General features: G+C 65.4%; 3 protein-coding genes across 9 annotated transcripts in view; 1 reads left to right on the forward strand and 2 right to left on the reverse strand.

Moving 5' to 3' along the window:
• Positions 1–3,392: 3,392 nt before the first annotated feature.
• Positions 3,393–8,709, reverse strand: LOC120390201 (FXYD domain-containing ion transport regulator 5-like). 4 transcript variants are annotated; one of them, XM_039512623.1, is made up of 11 exons: positions 8,470–8,700; positions 7,051–7,114; positions 6,394–6,444; positions 6,012–6,089; positions 5,804–5,878; positions 5,234–5,287; positions 4,872–4,922; positions 4,714–4,749; positions 4,555–4,629; positions 3,970–4,018; positions 3,393–3,887 (listed from the first exon to the last, which is right to left on the reverse strand). In XM_039512623.1, the coding sequence occupies exons 1-11, from the start codon at positions 8,473–8,475 to the stop codon at positions 3,863–3,865; spliced, it is 564 nt and encodes a 187-aa protein (XP_039368557.1). In that variant the 5' UTR covers positions 8,476–8,700; the 3' UTR covers positions 3,393–3,862. The 4 variants fall into 4 exon arrangements, with proteins under 4 accessions (XP_039368557.1, XP_039368558.1, XP_039368559.1 ...); XM_039512624.1 differs by lacking the exon at positions 6,394–6,444 and having other exon boundaries at positions 8,470–8,709; XM_039512625.1 differs by lacking the exon at positions 5,804–5,878 and having other exon boundaries at positions 8,470–8,623.
• LOC120390197 (leucine-rich glioma-inactivated protein 1-like) overlaps positions 8,646–23,646 on the forward strand; it is a 43,703-nt gene continuing 28,702 nt past the window's right edge. Inside the window, exon 1 of the mRNA XM_039512616.1 lies at positions 8,646–8,755. Within this exon, the coding sequence (XP_039368550.1) occupies positions 8,703–8,755 (53 nt within the window). The 5' untranslated portion in view covers positions 8,646–8,702. The remainder of the gene's footprint in view (positions 8,756–23,646) is intronic.
• On the reverse strand, positions 9,862–23,129 carry LOC120390200 (phospholemman-like). Of its 4 annotated transcripts, XM_039512621.1 has the most exons (6): positions 23,033–23,129; positions 12,886–12,918; positions 12,545–12,619; positions 11,220–11,252; positions 10,787–10,821; positions 9,862–10,432 (listed from the first exon to the last, which is right to left on the reverse strand). In XM_039512621.1, exons 1-6 carry the CDS (start codon positions 23,061–23,063, stop codon positions 10,262–10,264), a joined length of 378 nt encoding a protein of 125 aa, XP_039368555.1. In that variant the 5' UTR covers positions 23,064–23,129; the 3' UTR covers positions 9,862–10,261. The 4 variants fall into 4 exon arrangements, with proteins under 4 accessions (XP_039368555.1, XP_039368556.1, XP_039368553.1 ...); XM_039512622.1 differs by lacking the exon at positions 12,545–12,619; XM_039512619.1 differs by lacking the exon at positions 23,033–23,129 and having other exon boundaries at positions 12,886–13,233.

A 23,646-nucleotide genomic window follows, 5' to 3' on the forward strand; every position in this document is an offset into this window, starting at 1 on the left:
GGCCTCTGGCACTAGGCTGGGGCGGGGGCAGATTTGACCCTTTCAGGCTGGCAGAAACGCCCGGCCCAGCAGCGGGCTGGGGACGAGCTGGTGCCACGGGTGAGCTACCGAGAGGAACTGTCCGGCCGCTGCCTCAAGCTTGCTGGCGACGTGGTGTGATGGCCGGCCAGGCCACTGAGCTCCCGGGGCGGCTCTGCCCTTTGGGCCATGTCGTGCGTGGAGGTTTCCTAGACGTGGGGCTGGAGGGGACCTCAAGGGGGCCTCAGGGCAGCTGCCCAGCTCCAAATCAGAGCTGAGGGACCCCTGAGCGGCCCAGACAGGGTGCGTCCAGCCTGGGCTTTAAACCCTCCAGTGACAGGGGTCCCTGGGTAACCTGTTCGGGGGGGAGTCCCAGCTGTTCTTTTGGCAGCCGCTAAGCGTCTTCAGGGTGCTGACAAACAACAGTTGCATTTGTGGGACCACGCCCCGGAGGTAGCTGCATCCCAGTGCCAGGCGAGCCGGCCTCGTGTGCCGTTATGTGCGGCTGCTCCCCGGCTGCCCCACTCCAGAGGCAGCTGCATCCCAGTGCCAGGCGAGCCGGCCTCGTGTGCCATTATGTGTGGCTGTTCCCCAGCTGCCCCACCCCAGAGGTGGCTGCATCCCAGGTCTTGGTGAGCTGTCCCCGTGTGGCAATATGTGCGGCTGTTCCCCAGCAGCAACTGCATCCCAGTGCCAGGTGAGCTGTCCCTGTGCAGCTGTTCCCCGGCTGCCCCACCCCAGATGTGGCTGCATCTCAGTGCTCTGTAGACACAATCCCAGGAATATGAGTCTGAGATAATTTGTGCAGATGAGTCCGCTTTTGTTGCAGGAGTGATGGTGTGAGTGAAATCCCCAGGATATCAACCCTCTACTTTCCAGTCACTGACCCTGAACAGCAGCCCCCACCTCTGGAGTGGAGCAGCTGGGGAACAGCCACACATAACGCTGCATGGGGACAACTCGCCCGGTGCTGAGCTGCAGCCGCCTCTGGCTGCTTAGCTGACCACAGTTCAGGCCCCGAGCAACCAGCACAGAGCTGGCCCCAGCCAGGCTTTGCCCTGCCCCTGGTTGTTTTCATTCACTAAGGCCCGTGGGCGGCAGGTTATATCTGTGTGCGGTGCCCGGGCTCCAGGAATATTCAGGGCCGGGGGCCCTGCTCCAGTGATATTTGGAGCTGGGTCTCTCCCCCGGCCCTGCCTGGATCGGGCCCCTGCAGGCCTCCCCCCCGCCGTGTCCCTGCCTGGAGCAGGTCCCAGCCCCCGCCCCGTGTGCCCCCCCGCCCCACCGGCCGCACCGCGTCCCTGCCTGGCAAAAAGCAGCGCGGCGCCTCTCCCCGGCCTGCTCTCGGCTCCTGGCAGCACTGCTGTCTGCTGCCCCAGGGTCCTAGTGCCTGCCCTCTACTACTGGCAAGGCAGGCTGCCCTTACCCTGCCCTTCCGCCCTCGCCCTGAGCCTCCCCAACGTCCCAAACCCTCAGCCCCAGCCGGAGCCCTCATCCCCCCGCACCCCGATCCTCAGCCCCAGCCGGAGCCCTCAGCCCCCCGCACCCCGATCCTCAGCCCCAGCCGGAGCCCTCATCCCCCCGCACCCCGATCCTCAGCCCCAGCCGGAGCCCTCATCCCCCCGCACCCGATCCTCAGCCCCAGCCGAGCCCTCATCCCCGCACCCTGATCCTCAGCCCCAGCCGGAGCCCTCATCCCCGCACCCGATCCTCAGCCCCAGCCGGAGCCTCATCCCCGCACCCGATCCTCAGCCCCAGCCGAGCCCTCATCCCCGCACCCGATCCTCAGCCCCAGCCGGAGCCCTCAGCCCCCCGCACCCCGCTCCACAGCCCCAGCCGGAGCCCTCAGCCCCGCACCTGATCCTCAGCCCCAGCCGGAGCCCTCAGCCCCGCACCCGATCCTCAGCCCCAGCCGAGCCCTCATCCCCGCACCCTGATCCTCAGCCCCAGCCCTGAGCCCCCGCACCATGAACCCCTCATCCTCAGCCCCACAGCCCTCACCCTGCACTACCTCCTATCCAGGGCCGGCTCCAGACCCCAGCGTGCCAAGCGCGCGCTTGGGGCAGCGTCCCGTGGGAGGGCAGCAGGCGGTTCCGGTGGACCTCCTGCAGACGTGCCTGCGGAGGGGCCTCTGGTCCTGCGGCTTCGGGGGAGCATCCGCAGCAGGCGTGCCTGCGGGAGGTACACCAGAGCCGTGGGACCAGCGGACCCTCCACAGGCACGTCTGCAGGAGGTCCACCGGAGCCGCGGGACCAGCGACCTCCAGAGCGCCCCCCCGTGGCGTGCCGCCGGCGCAAATCCTAGAGCCGCCCCTGCTTCTATCCCCAAACTCCCTCCCTGAGGGTGCACCCCTCACGCCTTCCTATGTCCCCACCCCCAGCCCAGAGCCTGCACCCAAACTCCATCCCGAAGCCTGCACCCCTCCTGCACCCTAATCCCCAGCCCAGGATCTGCACCCCAGACCTCCCCCCACAGACCCCCCTCCCAGAGCCTTAGGCAGGTGGGGGCGGAGTTTGGGGGGCGGAGTTGGGGGGCGGGTTCTGGGCACCACCAAAATTTCTACAAACTTGCCACCCATCCATGGCTGCCAACTCTCTGAGCCCCTTGAACCAGGCTGGGGAACCGGCCTGAGCTCAATGAAGTGCTAATAGAGCCCTGCTGCCGCCAGAAGGGGCAACGGAGCTACCAGTGCTCCCCTCCCACAGCCATGGATGGAACCCAGGAGTCGTGGCTCCCAACCCCCCCTGCTCTACCCCACTCCCCTCCCAGAGCCATGGATGGAACCCAGGAGTCCTGGCTCCCAGCTCCCCCTGCTCTACCCCACTCCCCTCCCAGAGCTGGGAATAGAACCCAGGAGTCCTGGCTCCCAGCTTCCCCTGCTCTACCCCACTCCCCTCCCAGAGCTGGGAATAGAACCCAGAAGTCCTGGCTCCCAGCCCCCCTGCTCTACCCCACTCCCCTCCCAGAGCCATGGATGGAACCCAGGAGTCCTGGCTCCCAACCCCCCCTGCTCTACCCCACTCCCCTCCCAGAGCCATGGATGGAACCCAGGAGTCCTGGTTCCCAGCTCCAACCCACTAGACTCATTCCTCTCCCAGAGCCATGGATGGAACCCAGGAGTCCTGGCTCCCAGCTCCCCCTGCTCTACCCCACTCCCCTCCCAGAGCTGGAATAGAAGGACCCAGCTCTCCCAGCCCCCCCCCCCTCTCCCCCTCCCTCCCCAGAGCCATGGATGGGAACCCAGGAGTCCTGGCCCAGCTCCCCCTGCTCTACCCCACTCCCCTCCCAGAGCTGGGAATAGAACCCAGGAGTCCTGACTCCTACCCCCTCCCCCCCCCATACCCCTCCATGGTGTGTGAGAGGCTCACAGACACTTTGCTTCCCCAGGGGGAGTCATTTAATGTCATCAAAATACAACACGGGGCAACCGGAGCTCGGAGGGGGGGGGGGCAGGCCAGGCACAGGCTGGGGACTTGGATGGGGGGGGAATAAGGCCTGAATGGGGGACAAGGATGGGGAATCCAGGCCAGGAAGGGGAGGGGACAGGTATGGGGGGACAATCCTGGAAGGGAGTGGAGAGAGGACGGTGGGGGATCAGGCTGGGCGGGGGAGGGGACGGAGATGGGGGAAAGGAGAGGGGTCGGTGGGGGCTAGAGGGGCCGGGCCGGGGTGCTGCTGACAGGCGGATCACAGAGTGGGGAGCAGGGGGCACTTGGCAGCCCTGGGGTCTGTGCTGCTGGTTCTGCCCCAGCCCCCCCACCAGCACGCAGCATCGCTGTGGGGCTCCGAGCCGGCCCCTCCAAGCAGTGTCCGGCCCCACAGGGATCCCCCAGCAGGGGGTGCCTCAGAGTCGGGAGATATCATAGGCGCTGCAAGGAAAAGGGAGAAGGGTGAGGGGGGCTGGGCTGGGGGACCCTGCGGGGCCCAAGAGGGGACAGGGGTGGCTCTCACCTCCTCTGCTTCCGGCCCCCACATCCGGAGAATTTCCCATATTTACCACCTGGGGATGGAGAGAGAATGAGTGTGAACCCAGGTGTCCTAGCTCCCAGCCCAGCTGGACACCCCACACCCCACTCCCATCCCAGAGCTGGGGAGAGAACCCAGGAGTCCTGGTTCCAATCCCACCCCCACACTGCTCCACCCATCAGACCCCACTCCTCTCCCAGAGCCGGGGAGAGAACCCAGGAGTCCTGGTTCCAATCCCACCCCCACACTGCTCCACCCATCAGACCCCACTCCTCTCCCAGAGCCAGGGAGAGAACCCAGGAGTCCTGGTTCCAACCCCACCCCCACACTGCTCCACCCATCAGACCCCACTCCTCTCCCAGAGCCGGGGAGAGAACCCAGGAGTCCTGGTTCCAACCCCACCCCCACACTGCTCCACCCATCAGACCCCACTCCTCTCCCAGAGCCGGGGAGAGAACCCAGGAGTCCTGGTTCCAATCCCACCCCCACACTGCTCCACCCATCAGACCCCACTCCTCTCCCAGAGCCGGGGAGAGAACCCAGGAGTCCTGGCTCCCAGCCCCTACTCACAGGTGAGGATGAGGATGCCCAGGACGAAGAGGATGGCGGCGGCTATCAGGCCCCACTTGCGCAGGGAGTAGTAATCTGGAAGGGAGGAGGAAGGAGTGAGTGGAGTGAGGGGAGGAGCAGCACCCCCTGCTGCTCGAGGCAGGAACAGCTGCTACCTACCGTAAGTGAAGATTTCTTCCTGGCTTTGGCCGGCTCCTGTGGGGGCAGAGAGAGAATTACCCCAAATGCCCAGCTCTGGTGTGGGGGTGGGGAGGAATGGGGCAGGGACCTTTCCCCTCTGGGGGGCTCCGGCTCCGATCCGGACCCGGGACACTCACCTAATCTGGCCGAGCTCCCGGGCTCTCTGTGGGTGACAGGCCTCTTGGAGCCTAGAAGGAACAAGCTTTGGGGTGAAAAAGATCCAGAGACCCCAGCTGAGACCTGCCCTCCCCCGCACCTGCCTCTGGGATGGGGCACAGGGCGGCTGGTTCTCCAAGGAGCCCTCTCCCGGCCACGAAATGCAGCCACCTCTGGGGTGGGACGTGGGGGGGCTGGTAATCCAGGGAGCCCTCGCCTAGCACCGAGATGCGGCTGCCTCTGGGGTGGGATGTGGGGGGCTGGTTATCCAGGGAGCCCTCGCCTAGCACCGAGATGCGGCTGCCTCTGGGGTGGGACGTGGGGGGCTGGTTATTTCTCCTACCTGAAGCACTTGTGCTCGTGCTGCTGGAACTGGAGCCTCCAGATCCTGTGGGGGCTGCAGGGAGATCAAAGGAGGGTGGGACTCAGATCTTGGACCCGTCTGCCCCGCCCCCCTCCCAGCTCTGCTGGTGCCCTTCACTCCCGACCTGCAGCCCTGGCTATCCCAGCCCTGGAGTTCCCCTCAACAGCTCGGCCGTGCCCTTCACTCCTGCCCTGCAGCCCCTGCTCTCCCAGCTGGTCCTTCTTCCATTTCTAACGTCCCTGTCACTCTTTTCAGGCTGAGCTCTTACGTAGGGAGCTTTTCCCAGCCAAGTCACACCTAACTGGGGTGTTGCCACTGGAGGGACTGGGGGCCACATTGTGGGGCAGAGCAGTTACCTGCTGTATGATTGCGGGGGGGGGGGGGTGAACAAATCCCTGGCTGGGATGATTTAGTTGGGATTGGTCCTGCTTTGAGCAGGGGGTTGGACTAGATCCCTCCTGAGGTCCCTTCCAACCCTGAGATTCTGTGATTCTGTGACTGGGGCTACGTGGAGGGGATCTGGCTTGGCCTGGAGTGGGGAGCTCCCACCTTTGGTCACCCTGTCTTCCACATGATGCCCACTCCCTGCGCTAGACGTGGTCTCCCCCTCTGCATCTTGGTCTCCTTTTGGCCGTGTCATGCAAGGAAAGAATTGAGATTAGAAACAACGGATCAGCCACCTCTGGGGCGGGGCAGCTGGGGAACAGCTGCACATAACACCACACAGGGATGATGGCTGCCTGGCACTGATATTTACCTGTCAAATCCAAGTTGGGGTCAGATGGGGTCATGACTTCAGAGTCCTGCCCCACTTCGGGCCTCGGGCTGACGGTTGCTGATGAAGAATAAAAGCCTCCGTGAGCGACAACGACCCACGTGGCAGCTAGTCTGTATCACACGCACACATACACGCACACCCCACAGCACCGGGCTGATCCCAGCCAGCAGGGACACACACACACAGAGCACCCCTTCTGGGTCAGCCCACTCCCTGCAGCACAGCGCCCTCTGCTGACCCCCCTCCCCGCAACCCTGCCCCCCCTGCTGACTCCCTGCCCCACTCTCTGCAGCACAGCATCCCCTCCTGACTCCCTGTCCTGCTCCCCCGTCCAGGCAGCGGGCTCTGGGCTGGCACTTACCCCGCTGCTCAGCCGGCAAAGTCGTCGCTGTGCCGCCCTTCGGGGAGTTATCTGTGGGAGCAAAGGGCTGAGTGGGAGATTTCGGGTGGGGGAGCCCCAGGCCAGACAGGCAGACACTCACCCCACCCCTGGCTTGTTGTCCTCTGCCACCCACCTTCCATTGTGTGTGTGTGTGTCCCTGCTGCCCCCTGCTGGAGGGGACAAATCCTGCTGTGTGTGTGTGTATATATGCAGGTGTGTGAGTGGTGCACGCTGCCCTGAAACAGCCCTACTCTGCTACACATCATATTCCCTGTACAGCTCCTGATTGAGGGGGGATTCCCTTTTCTCCCCCTAAAAAGAAGGCACCTGAGACACAGAGAAGCAAAGAGACATGTCCAAGGTCACATAAAAGAACAGAAATTGGGGGGGGGGGGGGAACAGATCCCCAGGAGCCTGGCTCCCAGCTCCCCTATCTAACCACTAGACCCCACTCCCCCCCAGAGCTGGGCTAGAACCCAGGAGTCCTGGTTCCCAGCCCCACCTGGCCAGCTGGTCCCTCCTACAGATACTTCCCAAGGCTGGATTTCCTGGTCAGCCAAGGGGTCTGGTGCCCCAGGGCTGTGGGTGCTGGTGCCCCAGGGTGTGGTGCCATTGGGAGAGGCAGGTGACACTTACCTTGCTGAGTCGGAACCAGGGCTGGGACCAGGCCCAGGAACAACAACAATATGGAGACCTGGACCTGCAGCAAAACCAGAGAGACTCGATTGTCCTGGGCTTTGCTGGCACCCTTCACTCCCACCCGCAGCTCCCTGCCAGGCCAGGCCTGAGCCCACCTCCAGCTCTGCCAGTGCCCCTCACTCCTGACCTGCACCCCTGCTAGCCCTGCCCTGGGCTCCTCACCCAGGCAGTCAGCACCGTACTGAATCAGACTAGCCACGAGGGGCTGCTAAGGTGACCAACGTGTGTGAAACGTTTTCAGAGCCTGAGATGCCTGGGAGGAGAGACCCAGCCGTGTTGGGGTGGGGATGTGGGGGGGATCTGCCTTGTTGATTTATGAGCTACTGGGGGAGCTGCTGCCCGCAGCGACAGACTCAGGCTCTCAGCAGACTCAGGCAGCATCGCCATGTCGGTAACATCCTGGGCAGATCTCTCCTCTCCCAGCGATGGGCTCAGGCTCTCAGCAGACTCAGGCAGCGTCGCCACGTCGGTCACACCCTGGGCAGATCTCTCCTCTCCCAGTGACGGGCTCAGGCTCTCAGCAGACTCAGGCAGCATTGCCATGTCGGTAACACCCTGGGCAGATCTCTTCTCTCCCAGCGACAGTCTCAGGCTCTGGCAGACTCAGGCAGCGTCGCCATGTCGGTCACACCCTGGGCAGATCTCTCCTCTCCCAGTGACGGGCTCAGGCTCTCAGCAGGCTCAAGCAGCATTGCTGAGTCAGTCACACCCAGGGAAGTTCCCCACACCCAGTGATGGGCTCAGACTCGGGAAGTGTCACTGACTCATGTTTGATCCCCAAGCCCACGAGCTAGAAACTTCTTTCCCCCACCCCCCACAAATCAAACTCTGACGCAATCCCGGGGTACAGAGGAGAACCCCCCACCCTGCATGGTGAACAGCCTGGGGGGGTCAGGCCAGGCTGGGGGAGGGTTGCTCTGATCTCAGAGCAGGTGACTGCCCCGGAACTCAAACTGGCTCCCAGGGGCCTGGGATAGATAGATGCGGGGGTGGGGGAGAGAGAGGGAGAGAGAGAGAGACCGGAGGGCATGTCGGGGGGAGGGTGTATGTCTACAGCTGTTAGCTGCGGCCCCATATGCACATCAGCTTTGTGGCCTGGTTCCCATCCCAGGGTCCCACCCCCCGGCCCTTGCCGGCCCCTCTCCCTGCCGCCCCCTCCGGCCAGGACACCTGGTTCCCATCACCAGCCTGCCTGGCTCCCCATGCCGCTCCCCACTCAATGCCCCCCCTCCTGCAGCTGTGACCCACCGGGGTCGCGTGGCAGGAAGTCGGGGCCGTGGTGCTGGACTGGGGGCACAGCTGACTCTGATCAGAGCCGGGGAACCCAGGCGTCCAGAATGGGGGGTGGGGACTCACCCTCATGGCAGCAGGCACTGGACCGGTGTGTGAGCAGAAGGGGGAGGGCAGCGCTCGGCCGGCAGAACGAGGCCTCACGAGTCATTTCCTCTCGCCTGTACTTCCTGCGAGGCGCGTGTGTGTGAGGGACCGTGTGTATGTGTGTGTGTGCGCGTGTGTGTGCGTGCACTCAGAGGACTGTTTGTCTGCAAGTGGTGTGGCCGCAAAATGAAAGGGAACCCCGAAAAGTGGAAATGAAGAGGAAGGGAACTGCCCTGCTCCAGAGGTGGCTGCATCTCAGCACCGGGTAAGCCTCCACCATACAGCGTTATGTGCGGCTGTTCCCCAGCTGCCCTGCCCCAGAGGTGGCTGCATCTCAGCACCGGGCAAGACATCCCTGTGTGGTGTTATGTGCGGCTGTTCTCCCGCTGCCCTGCCCCAGAGGTGGCTGCATGGGTGGTGGGTATAATAGGCCAGGGGAGGCTAAGCCTCCCCAAACAGGATGCGGTACACCTCCCTCTGGAGGCATGCCACTGGCCTGCCGCATTTGGGGAGAGAGAGAGGGAGTGGGCCCCGCCCACACTCGGCCTGAAGCCCCACTCCCACATCCCACTCTTCCCCCATAGCCCTCCCCACACTGCTCCTCTTCCCGCCCTCACTCCGCCTCTCCCCAGAAGCTGGCAGGGGCTTGGGCGGGTGGACCGGGGATCCTCCTGCTGCAGTGGGAGGCTTGGGGTTCCTCTGGCTCCAATGGGTGAGGGGGGCTGGAAGGGGCGGGGTAGGGCCAGGGGACTATCCTCCCAGATGGAGGATTAACCCACCGCCCGTGGGTGGCTGCACTTCAGCGCCGGGCAAGCCATGTTATGTGTGACTGTTCCCACTCTGCCATGCCCTGGAGGTGGCTGCACTGTTCCTTCTCAGCTCTTTCTTTGCATGGTCCTGAACATACGGAACCGAGATGTGGAGGATGAAAATACAGCACCTAGCACAGGGAGTGGGCATCATGTGGCATACAGGCTGCCCCAGGGCAAGAGCACCCTGCACCGTGGAAAAGATGAGAAAGAGAAATGCACCATCTTTTTTGTGTGTGTGTGTGTGTGTCTGTCTGTCTGTCTCTCTTTCTCTGCTGGAGGGGATCAGTCCTGTTCTGTGTGACATAAACCCTGTACCACCAATGTCTGCTGGGGATTCCCTCTCACCTCGGCACTGGGCCTGTAGTACTACACTGGGTGGGAGTCATGAGTGAGGAGCACCAGCAGACCTGGAGGTGGGGGAGCCCAGGGGTGGGGGAGCCCAAGGCCGGGCTAGCAGGGGGCTGCAGGTTGGGAGTGAGGGGCATTGGCACCGGGGATGGGGGCGAATAACAGAGTCGGAGCCCAGTAAGAAACAACCCTATGTTTATTGAGCGCTGGGTCTGCTCTGCCCCTTGCATGGGGCTGGAGGGGGCAGCCACGGGGTGGCGCCCCCTGCGGGCGGCTGAAAACACGTCATGAAAGCAGCACCCTCTCAGCATCCAGCTGCTGGCCCAGGGCCCCCTGCCCAGGTGGGGCCCGTGTCTGGGCCTGGGGGTGTGTGTTGGTGATGTGTGGCCGTTCCCCCCACATGGAGCACCCCCCCAATGCAGTGGGGAGGGGGGTGCTGTAAGCAAAGCAGTAATGGCATGGGGGGGTCACATGCGCTGGGGGGACAGGAAGTGAAGGGGACCCAGTGGATCAAGATGGGGGGGCCAAGTGAGGCTAAGGGACCCCCCCCCTGCATATGGTGCCTGCTCCCAGCATGCAATGGGCTCGCCAGCCAATTGGAGGCAGAGGTTCTAAAAGACGGGGGCTTCCCCTTCCCTGCCCCCACGGGTGTCGCCGCCGGGCGCTGGAGCCGAGGTCTTGGAGCCGTCCTGGGCGAGGGGGGGGGGCAGCAGGGTCTGCACCCCCCAGCCAGAGGGGGGCGCTACATCCCAGGCACCAGGCCTACGCGCTGCCTGCTGGAGCTGCAAGAGAGATGGGGGGGGCAGTGAGAGAGGGACAGGGGAGATCAGGGCATGAGGGGACCCCGGTGTCCGGGAGCTTCCTCCCCACCTCCAGCCACAGCGGGGAAGATGCTTCAGCAGCTGCAGGAGGGCGTTGCTAGGGCGTTGCCATGGTACCCCCGCAGCCCTGGCAACATCTGGCTTCATTGGAGACAAAGGAGCAGCTGGGCGGGGGATCCTCACCTGCCCCCCCCATGGCCTCCCCCATCAGAGGGACAACCCCTCCCTCCACAGGGCAGGCTGATGCCAGCCAGCGGGGGACAGCAGGGACACCCCCCACCCCCGTACAGCCCCCCAACCTCCTGGGTCACTCACTTGGGGTCTTTCCTGGTTGCCTGGCCTCCGATAGGCTGAGGGGGGACACAAAGGGGGAGACAGGTAAGTTGGGGGGGTCAAGGAGGGCTGGTGCGACTGTGGGGGGCAGCTAGAGTGGGGGGAATTGAGGGGCTGCCCCAGGGGGTTGGGAGGCCGTTAGAGTGGGGGGGCTGCCCCTGGGGGACAGTGGGGTCTTTCCCAGGGGCCAGGGGCAAAGGGCAGTACTGCCCTGGGGGTAGTTAGAGCAGGAGGCAGTGGGGGCTGCCCTGGGGGCAGTTAGAGCAGGAGGCAGTGGGGGCTGCCCTGGGGCTGCCCTGGGGGTAGTTAGAGCAGGAGGCAGTGGGGGCTGCCCTGGGGGCAGTTAGAGCAGGAGACGGGGCTGCCCTGGGGGCAGCGCAAAGAGGGGCAGTTATAGCGGCGGGGCAGCACCTACCTGGAGTCGGACTTTTACATTTGAATTTCTTACCTGCAGGAAGAGAGAGAAAGAGTGAGGGGGCAGGGGATTTGGGGGCAGATGGGGTGGGAGGCCAAAAGGGAAGGGGTGGAGGGAGTGATTCTGTGGGAGAGGGTGACGGTCAGGGAAGGGGCTGGCTGGGGGGTGGCTCTGGGGCACAGGGAGCCCGACCAGGGAGGTTTGGGGGGCAGGGGGCTGGGCAGAGGGGTTCTGGGAGGTTTGGGAGGCTAATCAGAGGGGTTCGGTGGGCGGGGGACTGGCCAGGGTGTTTAGGGCCGGCTGAGAGGGTTCAGGGTTCACGGGGGATTGGGGCACTGGCCGAGGGGGTTCAGGAGGGTTTGGGGGGCAGCTGGTGAAGTTTGGGACGGGAGGTTAGGAACTGGCCAGGGGTTGGGGACCAGCCAGGGAAATGTGGGGGTGGGGAACTGGCCGGGAGTTCAAGGGGCAGGGGCAGGAGCCGGCCACTGGGGTTTGGGGTGGGGTGGCTGGGGTTTTAGGGGCTAGTCAGGAACTCGGGGACGGGGTTGATGGGCTGGCTGGCGGGTTCCATGTTTAGGGGGGTTGAGTGGCCAGCCGGGAGTTTTGGTGTTCGAGGATTTGAGGGGTGGCCAGAGGTTAGGGGTTTAAGGGTCCAGCCGGGAGTTTGGGGGCAGAGGGCTGGCTGTGGGGCTGGGGGGTGGGGGTTGACATTTGGGTCTGGCTGAGGGTTTTAGGGGCCAGCCAGAGCGCTTGGGAGGGTTGGGGGCCTGGCCAGGGAAGTTCGGCAGTGGAGAGTTGGCTTGGGGAGGGGGTTAGGAACCAGACGGGAGCTCGGGTGGTTGGAGGGCCAACCGGGGAGGGACAGGCTTGGGGTCTGGCCGGGAGATAGGGGTCAGCCGGGGGATTCAGGGGTTGAGGGGCCAGCAGGGGTGGGGTTCAGGGTTTGTGGGACTGGTGGGCAGGATTCGGGGGTCAGGCTGGCTGGGGGTTTAGGGGTCAGTCAGAGGGCTTGGGGTGTTGGGGTTTTTTTGGGAGGTTTGGGGTCCAGACAGGGGAGTTTGGGGGTTATGGGGCTGGCGGGGGGGTTGGGGATTGGGGCCTGCTGGTGGGTTCGGGGGCCAGCTGTGGGAATTTGGGGGTTATGGGGAGGCCGGGTGGGTTGGTGAGCCTGCTGGGAGGTTTGGGGGGTGGCCTGGTGTGGGGTTTGGGGGGGTTCAGGGGCAGCTGGGGGAGTTTGGGGGGGCCTCCTGGGCAGTTTGGGGGGATATGGGGCCGGCTGGGGGAGTTTGGGGGTGGGTTGAGGCGCCCGCCGGAAGGTCACTCACTCAGCGCTGTCAGGATGCCCAGCACGAACATGACAATGGCCAGGACAAGGCCGACCACGCGCAGGGTGTCGTAGTCTGAGAGGAGAGGGGGGGTCAGAGACAGACAGCCCCCCAGCTCCCCCCCCCACAGCCCACTACCCCCTGCCCCCCAGCTCCCTCCAGCTCTAGTGAGGCCCCATGTTCCAGCAGACACCCCAGCTGGGAGCTGGGCCAGGGGGCACCGGGGGGATCCCTGCTAGGCAGTGCCCCCCCCCCAACAGGGGGTGCCCAACCATGGAGCCCCCTCCCAGCAGCGCAGAGACATCAGCCCAAGGGGCAGCCACACGAGTGGCCCCACTCACCGTAGGAGAAGGGATCCCGGGGTCCATGGCCATCTGGAGAGGGAAGAGAGAGAGACGAATCCCTGAGCTGCCCCAGCCCCAGAGAGGGCTCACCCGGCCCTGAGATGCAGCCACCTCTGGGGTGGGGCAGCAGGGGAACAGCCGCACATAACAACGAGCAGGAGTTTGGGCTAGGGAGGGACAGAGACTCCCATGTCATTCGCGGCAGCAGGATCATTGCTGCCGGGGAGAGGGAAGCCCCTGGTGAAGCCATTAACCTGGGCCGGGGTTCACACGCTGGTTCGCACCCGCCTCCCCCAGCCTTGGCGAAAATGTCCTGAACTGAGTGACGTCATCAAGAATCCAGGACAGGTCAGCAGCCCAGCACCCCCCCTCCCCCCGTGAGCTCCCTGCCCTGCTCCCCACAGCCCAGCGCCCCCCCATGAGCTCCCTGCCCTGCTCCCCACAGCCCAGCGCCCCCCGTGAGCTCCCTGCCCTGCTCCCCACAGCCCAGCGCCCCCCGTGAGCTCCCTGCCCTGCACCCCGCAGCCCAGCGCCCCCCGTGAGCTCCCTGCCCTGCTCCCCACAGCCCAGCGCCCCCCCATGAGCTCCCTGCCCGGCACCCCGCAGCCCAGCGCCCCGTGAGCTCCTGCCCTGCTCCCACAGCCCAGCGCCCCGTGAGCTCCCTGCCCTGCTCCCCACAGCCCAGCGCCCCCGTGAGCTCCCTGCCCTGCTCCCCAGCCCAGCGCCCCGTGAGCTCCTGCCCTGCTCCCCACAGCCCAGAACCCCCGTGAGCTCCTGCCCTGCTCCCCAGAGCCCAGAACCCCCCCGTGAGCTCCCTGCCCTGCTCCCCCCAGCCCAGAACCCCCCGTGAGCTCCCTGCCCTGCTCCCCACAGCCCAGAACCCCCCGTGAGCCCCCTGCCCTGTTCCCCACAGCCCAGAACCCCCGTGAGCTCCCTGCCCTGCTCCCCACAGCCCAGAACCCCCCGTGAGCTCCCTGCCCTGCTCCCACAGCCCAGCGCCCGTGAGCTCCTGCCCTGCTCCCCACAGCCCAGCGCCCCCGTGAGCTCCTGCCCTGCTCCCCACAGCCCAGCGCCCCGTGAGCTCCTGCCCTGCTCCCACAGCCCAGCGCCCCGTGAGCTCCTGCCCTGCTCCCCACAGCCCAGCACCCCCATCCCCGTGAGCTCCCTGCCCTGCTCCCCACAGCCCAGCGCCCCCGTGAGCTCCTGCCCTGCTCCCCACAGCCCAGCGCCCCGTGAGCTCCTGCCCTGCTCCCCACAGCCCAGCGCCCCGTGAGCCCCTGCCCTGCTCCCGCAGCCCAGCACCCCCATCCCCGTGAGCTCCCTGCCCTGCTCCCCACAGCCCAGCGCCCCGTGAGCTCCTGCCCTGCCCCCACAGCCCAGCGCCCCCTCCGTGAGCTCCTGCCCTGCTCCCCACAGCCCAGCGCCCCGTGAGCTCCCTGCCCTGCTCCCCAGCCCAGCGCCCCGTGAGCTCCTGCCCTGCTCCCCACAGCCCAGCGCCCCGTGAACCCCTGCCCTGCTCCCACAGCCCAGCACCCCCATCCCCGTGAGCTCCCTGCCCTGCTCCCCACAGCCCAGCCCCGTGAGCTCCTGCCCTGCTCCCCACAGCCCAGCCCCCGTGAGCTCCTGCCCTGCTTCCCACAGCCCAGCGCCCCGTGAGCTCCCTGCCCTGCCCCCCACAGCCCAGCACCCTCCCTCCCCCCGTGAGCTCCCTGCCCGGCACCCCACAGCCCAGAACCCCGTGAGCCCCTGCCCTGCTCCCCGCAGCCCAGTGCCCCCGTGAACCCCCTGCCCTGCTCCCCACAGCCCAGCACCCCCATCCCCCCGTGAGCTCCCTGCCCTGCTCCCCACAGCCCAGCCCCCCCGTGAGCTCCCTGCCCTGCTCCCCACAGCCCAGCCCCCTCCGTGAGCTCCCTGCCCTGCTTCCCACAGCCCAGCGCCCCGTGAGCTCCTGCCCTGCCCCCACAGCCCAGCGCCCCCGTGAGCTCCCTGCCCTGCTCCCCACAGCCCAGCGCCCCCCGTGAGCTCCCTGCCCTGCCCCCCACAGCCCAGCGCCCCCGTGAGCTCCCTGCCCTGCGCCCCACAGCCCAGCGCCCCCCGTGAGCTCCCTGCCCTGCTCCCCACAGCCCAGCGCCCCGTGAGCTCCTGCCCTGCGCCCCACAGCCCAGCACCCCGTGAGCTCCTGCCCTGCTCCCACAGCCCATCCCCCGTGAGCCCCCTGCCCTGCTCCCCACACCCCAGCGCCCCCCGTGAGCTCCCGGCCCTGCTCCCCACAGCCCAGCGCCCCCCGTGAGCTCCTTGCCCTGCTCCCCACAGCCCAGCGCCCCCGGGAGCTCCCTGCCCTGCTCCCCAGCCCAGCCCCCCCGTGAGCTCCCTGCCCTGCTCCCCCCAGCCCCCAACCCCCCGTGAGCTCCCTGCCCTGCTCCCCCCAGCCCCGCGCCCCCCCCGTGAGCTCCCTGCCCTGCTCCCCACAGCCCAGCCCCCCCCCGTGAGCTCCCTGCCCTGCTCCCCACAGCCCAGCGCCCCCTGCTGAGACCCCCACCACCTGGTTCCCCTCAGCACAGCGCCCCTAGGGAGCCCCTGCCCTGCTTCCTGCACTCCCAGAGCTCCCCTCACCCCACTCCCCACAGCACTGTCTGATGGGGTGGCCCTGCAGGGATGAATAATGCAAACCCCTGTGCAGGGCATGGGGGTTGCCATGGAAACAAGCACATCAGGAGTCTCTGCATCCTCAGCTGGCTGCCAGGGCGGGGGCGGGAGGGGGAGCAGGGAGGGAATCAGGGACCTGGCAACCGGCCACCACATGCGGAAACCAGCCCTGGCAGGGCTCTGCTGGTGCACCTCACTCCCGACCCGCATCCCCTGCTCCCCCAGCCCTGGGTATCCCCACCAAGCCCCAGCTCTGCTGGTGCACCTCACTCCCGACCCGCAGCCCCTGCTCCCCCAGCCCTGGGTATCCCCACCAAGCCCCAGCTCTGCTGGTGCACCTCACTCCCGACCCGCAGCCCCTGCTCCCCCAGCCCTGGGTATCCCCACCAAGCCCCAGCTCTGCTGGTGCACCTCACTCCCAACCCGCAGCCCCTGCTCCCCCAGCCCTGGGTATCCCCACCAAGCCCCAGCTCTGCTGGTGCACCTCACTCCTGACCCGCAGCCCCCTGCTCCCCCAGCCCTGGGTACCCCCGGCAGAGGGGTCCGCGTGGGGGTATCTGTGGGGGTTCCCGGCTCTGGCACCTGGCCAGGCAATCAGTGGCAGACGGAGCGAGGGCTGGGCATAGACAGACAGATGGAGCCAGACAGGCCGTGCCCCCCCGACACACACACACACTCCAGTGGCAGGATGGTGGCTGCAGGAAACCCCGGAGTCCGGGCCCCGCCTCGGAGCGGGGTGATGAGTCTGAGCGGGTGCCTGGCACTGGGTGGGGAGGGGAGTTCCTGGGTGCATCCAGCCCTCCAATAGTAGGGTTCAACCTCAGGAGGGGGGTAAGATAGAGACGGGCCATGGCTCTGCCCACCCCTGCCCCCCAACCCTGGGCCCCCTTTGCTGTCCCCCACTCCCCACCCCACGGCTGGGTCTCTGCTCCCACCCCCACCCCTTCCCATCTCCTAGCCATGGGTTGACTCTCCCCACGTCCCCCCCATGGATCCATGAGGTCAGCACTGACTGTGAGGGGAGAGCAGCCCTGAGTCACAGCGCCCCCTGCTGGGTCCCCCTGCTCTCTGCAGCAAAGCGCCCCCTGCTGAGCCCTCTTCTCCCTGCAGCCCAGCGCCCCCTGCTGGGCCCCTGCCCTGCTCCCTGCAGCACAGCGCCCCCTGCTGGCCCCCCATGCTCCCCCTGCTGAGCCCCCCACTCCCTGCAGCACAGCACCCCCTACTGAGCCCCCTGCTCCCCTGCTGAGCTCCCCAGCTCTGCTCCCTGCAGCACAGCGCCCCTACTGGCCCCCCTGCTCCCCCTGCTGAGCCCCCCGCTCCCTGCAGCCCAGCACCCCCTGCTGTCCACGGCCCCAGTGCTCCCAGCAACCCTACAATAACAACCCAGCCTGCCCAGCAACCCTACAATAACAACCCAGCCTGTCCACAGCCCCAGCGCTCCCCAGCAACCCTACAATAACAACTCAGCCTGTCCACAGCCCAGCGCTGCCCAGCAACCCTGCAATAACAACCCAGCGTGTCCATAGCCCCAGCGCTGCCCAGCAACCCTACAATAACAACCCAGCCTGTCCACAGCCCAGCGCTGCTCCCCGCAGCCCAGTGCCCCCTGCTGAGCCCCCCACCCCTGCTCCCCGCAGCCCAGTGCCCCCTGCTGAGGCCCCCACCCCACTCCCCACAGCACGGTGCTCCCTAGCACAGCGCTGGGCCATTGGGGTCAGCACTGACTGCCGGGGTAAGACCCTGTCCCCCCATTGTGGCTCAGTGGTGTTTCCTGTTTGCTCCCATCTAACTGCTGCCCCAGTTTAGGCAGGAGGCTCAGAACCTGCGGGGGGGCGGGGGGGCTGGCCCCGAGTGCCCTTTAGCAGGGTGCCCGTGCCCGGGTCACTAGGTAGCTCCCTGGGATTCCCCTTCCCGCTCCGGGCTCCGCAAGCGAACCAGCCACTCTCGCCCAGTGGCAGGTCAGCCCGTCGCTGGGACAGGGGGGAGCTGCCCCCAGGACGACTGACCCAGCAATGCTGCCTGAGTCTGCCAAGAGCCTACGCCCACTGCTGGGAGAGGGATGCACTCTTCCGTTCATCTCAAAAGGATGTTAATCCTGAAGCCTAGTGACAACCATGTAGATGCTCACAGAGCCCAGTGCTGCTCAGCTGCAACACACACACAGCTTGCACAGATACACACACACAACACTCACAGTGCTGTGCTGGTTTATCAGTGCACAACTGGAGGGGGTGAGTGTGAGAGGCTGGAGAGGCTGCTGGGGTCACGGTGAGGGTGTGTAGTGTGTGTTAATGTAGGGTTGATGCTGCAGTGGGGCAGTCTGAATATGTGTGTGTGTGTGTGTAATATCAACACTAACTATAGCTGCAATTGAGCTGTACTCTTAACTTGAACTGTACAACAGATTCGAAGCATGCAGAGCTCACAGACAGAGCACGGCTACACGGGGCGTAACACACACGGCACAGAACAGAGTGCACACGCACACCCTGCACAGAGCACACACACAAACACACTGCGTAGAGTGGAACGCACACACTAGGGATGTAAAATGTTAACAGGTTAACCCGCCTTAACCATTAACCCCCACGCTGGCCGGCCCGCCAACCCCAGCAGCCCCCACCCCACACAGCAGCCCCATGCCGGCCGACCTGCCCGCCGACCCCAGCAGCCCCCACCCCCTGCAGCCCCATGCCGGCCGACCAGCCCACCGACCCCAGCAGCCCCCACCCCCTGCAGCCCCATGCCGGCCGACCGGCCCGCCGACCCCAGCAGCCCCCTCCCACACAGCCCCATGCCGGCCGACCTGCCCGCCGACCCCAGCAGCCCCCACCCCACACAGCCCCATGCCGGCCGACCAGCCCACCGACCCCAGCAGCCCCACCCACACAGCCCCATGCCGGCCGACCAGCCCGCCGACTCAGCAGCCCCACCCCTGCAGCCCCATGCCGGCCAACCTGCCCGCCGACTCAGCAGCCCCACCCCTGCAGTCCCATGCCGGCCGACCGGCCCGCCGACCCCAGCAGCCCCCAGCCCCTGCAGCCCCATGCCGGCCAACCATCCCGCTGAACCCAGCAGCCCCCCCCCCCCGCAGCCCCATGCCGGCCGACCGGCCCGCTGACTCCAGCAGCTCCCACCCCACACAGCAGCCCCATGCCGGCCGACCAGCCCGCCGACCCCAGCAGCCCCCACCCCACACAGCAGCCCCATGCCGGCCGACCAGCCCACTGACCCCAGCAGCCCTGCACCAGCCAGCTGCCTGACCCCAGCCCTTCTCCTTTTAATCAGTTAACCGTTTCAGCGATAATTTTAGTCATTTAAATGGTTAACTTTTAAATGATATTGACATCCCTAACACACACACACACACACTCTGCATAGAGCGCACACACACACACACACACAAACACACACTGCATAGAGCGCACACACAGACACACGGCATAGAGCACACAAACACACACTGCATAAAGCGCACACTCACACGCACACTCACACACACACACGGCATAAAGCGCACACTCACACACTCACACAGCCACAGGGCCGGCCGCAGACAGTTGCCGAGTCCCTGCGCTGACCGGGGAGGGGGGGGGGCTGGCTGGGGGGTATCTCTTGGCAGTGCAGCCAGCCGCAGAGCCACGTCCCAGCCAGCACGAACACACCGCGCCAGAGACCGGTGCCCCTCCCTCTCGACACACAACCCCCCTAGGCACCCGCTGCCCAGCACAGACACCCAGTGCACACTCACACTACACACCCCACTGCCCCCCCATTCGCTCCCTCCCCCTGGGGAAGCCCTCGATCCCACCCCCACAGGGGAGAGTGGCTACACCCCACAGTGCACACACACACCAGACAACGCACTACACAACAGCCCACACAACTCCTTCAGCATGTGTATCCCCCTTGCACAACACCCCACTGCGTGTACACACACAAACGCAGAGTCCCAACAGAACAACACACACACACATAACCTCAACACAACAGCCCACTACACACCTGCCGAGGGGCAAGGGGATGGACAGACAACACCTAAAAGCCATTTCCCTGGCGTCAGGCAAACCGCTGCCCCTAGGCAGACACACACACACACGAGCACTTACACTGTCACCCCCTCACAACCCAATACACCCCCAAACATACACACAATCACAACCTCACTTGGCCACACTCATTGCGACCAAGCATACACACCGCCATACCCTTGCAAAAATTCACACACACACACAAATTGTCAGGCCCTTGCAACCCAACACCGAGTCACACAAATATCCCACAGTGTGTGCTTTCGCACACATGCACACACACACCTGCACTCACACACACACACACCCTGCTGAAGGACAAGGAGTAGTGAGAGATTCTTTAACAGCCCAACAATCACACACCATTGCACCCCGAGACAACACCCTCATGCCACACACACACACAGACTAAAGCTGCAGTGAGAGTAATGTGCTGTATGATGGGAACCACCCCATACTCAATCACACCCTGAACATGTGCATGCACTCACACCTGCACTCCCCCCCCACACACCTGCACTCCCCCACACACACCTGCACTCCCCCCCACACACACACACCTGCACTCCCCCACACACACACACCTGCACTCCCCCACACACACCTGCACTCCCCCCCACACACCCACACCGGCACTCCCCCACACACACCTGCACCCACACACACACCTGCACTCCCACACACACACCTGCACTCCCCACACACCTGCACTTCCCCACACACACCTGCACTCCCACACACACACACAACCTGCACTCACACACACAGCCCACCCTATCTGCATGGGAACTGCAGGGAAAGGGACAGACAGAGTGCACTTCCCTACACAATCTTACACCACATACACTGACACAAGCTCACACAGAGAGAACACAGATTACAGACAGACACAACACACACACTTTAACCACACACACATTCGCACCATATACACTAACACAACATACACCTTATGCCTCTAAACACACTGCACCGCAGCACATGGGGGACACACACAGCGTGCAGTGACACACGCACCACACACATACTGTACCAGACACACACAGGCACAAGGGCTCCCAGTTCCCGTCCCTGCTCCCGGTCAGTCCCGCAGGCTCCGGCAAAGGGGGAGCCGGGACTCACACCCCTGCCCCACAGCTCCCTGCTCCCTGAGTCCCCCCCAGCCCCGTCCTGACCCACAGCTCCCTGCTCCCTGAGGCCCCCCCGGCCCCGTCCTGCCCCACAGCTCCCTGCTCCCTGAGGCCCCCCCCGGCCCCCTCCTGCCCCACAGCTCCCTGCTCCCTGAGGCCCCCCCGGCCCCGTCCTGACCCACAGCTCCCTGCTCCCCCTGGACACCCCCGCTGCCTCCACCTCCCCGGAGCTGATGTGGGGCCCCTCTTGCTTCCTGTGCGTGGCAGCTGCTTCCCAGCTATGTCTGGAGCTGTGAGAGTCCCGGAGCCAGCCAGCCCTGAATCCATCCCTCCGTCCAGCCCTGTGTCCATCCCTCCCTCCGTCCAGCCCTGAATCCATCCCTCCGTCCAGCCCTGTGTCCATCCCTCCCTCTGTCCAGCCCTGAATCCATCCCTCCCTCTGTCCAGCCCTGTGTCCATCCCTCCCTCCGTCCAGCCCTGAATCCATCCCTCCCTCCGTCCAGCCCTGTGTCCATCCCTCCCTCCGTCCAGCCCTGAATCCATCCCTCCATCCCTCCCTCCGTCCAGCCCTGAATCCATCCCTCCATCCCTCCCTCCGTCCAGCCCTGAATCCATCCCTCCATCCCTCCCTCCGTCCAGCCCTGAATCCCTCCCTCCAGACAGCCATGTATCCATCCCTCCATCCAGCGAGCCCTGAATCCATCCCTCCATCCTGCCTTCCCTCCATCCCTGAATCCATCCCTGAATCCATCCCTCCCTCTATCCCTCCATCCAACCCTGTATCCATCCCTCCATCCTTCCCTCCAGCCAGCCCTGAATCCATCCCTCCCTCTGTCCAGCCCTGTATCCATCCCTCTATCCCTCCCTCCCTCCCCGGCACACACCTTCCCTCTGTCCATCAGCCCCTTGGGGCAGAGCTGCACACCTGGGCAGGGAGCTGTGATGGCGAGGATGGGAGGGGGGCTTGGGCAGCAGCCTGGCATCCTGGACATTGGGGGTTGAGTCTGACATGGTGTGGTGGGGGGTGGCTCTGAGGGCGAGGGTGGTGGGATGCCAGGGGTTGGCACTGCTGGCGCAGAGGGAGCAGGGGGGGCAGGCAGAGGGCTGGAGTGCCAGGGACTCAGGCTTCATGAGCAGCTTCTGCACCAGGGATGGTGGAATTCAGGCTCCATGGACGCAGCGGATTCAGGCCTCGTAGATGCAGTGGATTTGGGCACCATGGCAGCAGGGGGAATCGGGCACCGTGGGAGCAGGGGGAATCGGGCACCGAGGGCTCAGGGGAATTGGGCACTGTGGGCTTAGGGGAATCAGACACCATGGGTGCAGGAGAATCAGGCACAGGGGGAGAAGGGGAATCAGGCACAGGGGGAGCAGGGAAATTGGGCACAGTGGGAGCAGAGGAATCAAGCACCACAGGCACAGGGGAATCGGGCACAGTAGGAGCAGGGAAACCAGGCACAGTGGGGGCACAATGGGGGCAGGGGAATCGGGCACAGTGGGCAGAGGGGAATTGGGGACCATGGGCGCAGTGGAATGGGGCACCATGGGCACAGGGGATTTGGGCACCATGGGCAGAGGGGAATCGGGCACTGTGGGCAGAGGGAAATGGAGCACCATGGGCACAGGGGAATCGGGCACCGTGGGCAGAGGGGAACCGGGCACCGTGGGCACAGGGGAATCGGGCACCGTGGGCAGAGGAGAATTAGGCACCATGGGAAGAGGGTAATCGGGCACCATGGGCACAGGGGAATCGGGCACCGTGGGCAGAGGGTAATCGGGCACCATGGGCGCAGGGGAATCGGGCACCGTGGGCGCAGGGGAATTGGGCACCATGGGAAGAGGGTAAACGGGCACCATGGGCGCAGGGTAACCAGGCAAAGTGGGCGCAGGGGAATTGGGCACCGTGGGCAGAGGAGAATTAGGCACCGTGGGAAGAGGGTAATCGGGCACCGTGGGCGCAGGGGAATTGGGCACTATGGGAAGAGGGTAATCGGGCACCATGGGTGCAGGGGAATTGGGCACCATGGGAAGAGGGTAATCGGGCACCATGGGTGCAGGGGAATTGGGCACCGCGGGCAGAGGGAAATGGAGCACCATGGGCACAGGGGATTTGGGCACCTTGGGCACAGGGGAATTGGGCACCATGGGAAGAGGGTAATCGGGCACCATGGGTGCAGGGGAATTGGGCACCGCGGGCAGAGGGAAATGGAGCACCATGGGCACAGGGGATTTGGGCACCATGGGCGCAGGGGAATTGGGCACCGTCAGCACAGGGAGGATCTGGGCGCTGTGGGATTCAGGCCCGCTGGTGGGGGTGGCCGGGGGGGGGGGGCTCACCGTGCCTAGGTGCCTCGGTGGGGGTGGCCATGCTGCAGCCGTGGGTCTCTCCCGTCGCAGGAGCGAATGCGGCAGAGTCCGAGCGGGAGGGAGCGGGCGGGCGGGAAGCGGCTTTTTTTTTTTTTCTGCTGCGCATGGAGGAGGGAGGCGGCCAATGGGAGTCAGACGCGGATCGGCTCCTGGGGGGCGGGGGGAGCTGCCTGGCTGGGGAGGGGGCAACGTCTCCAGCCGGCCCACCCCACCCCCCAACAGATACCGCTACTCTCTACAGGGCTTTCCGAGCAGTATAGCCAGGGATGGCTCCCCTGGCCCTGAGATGCAGCCACCTCTGGGGCAGGGCAGCTGGGGAACAGCCGCATATAACACCACAGAGGGACAGTGCGCCTGGCGCTGATATGCAGCCACTTCTGGGGTGGGGCAGCTGGGGAACAGCCACACATAGCACCACAGAGGGGCAGTGCACCCAGCCCTGAGATGCAGCCACCTCTGGGGAAGGGCAGCTGGGGAACAGCTGCACATAACACCACAGAAGGACAGTGCACCCAGCGCTGAGATGCAGCCACTTCTGGGGCAGGTCAGCCAGGGAACAGACACCCATACCACAGAGGGATGGC

This window comes from Mauremys reevesii, linkage group 24, assembly GCF_016161935.1.
Source record: "Mauremys reevesii isolate NIE-2019 linkage group 24, ASM1616193v1, whole genome shotgun sequence".
Lineage (NCBI taxonomy): Eukaryota > Metazoa > Chordata > Testudines > Geoemydidae > Mauremys > Mauremys reevesii.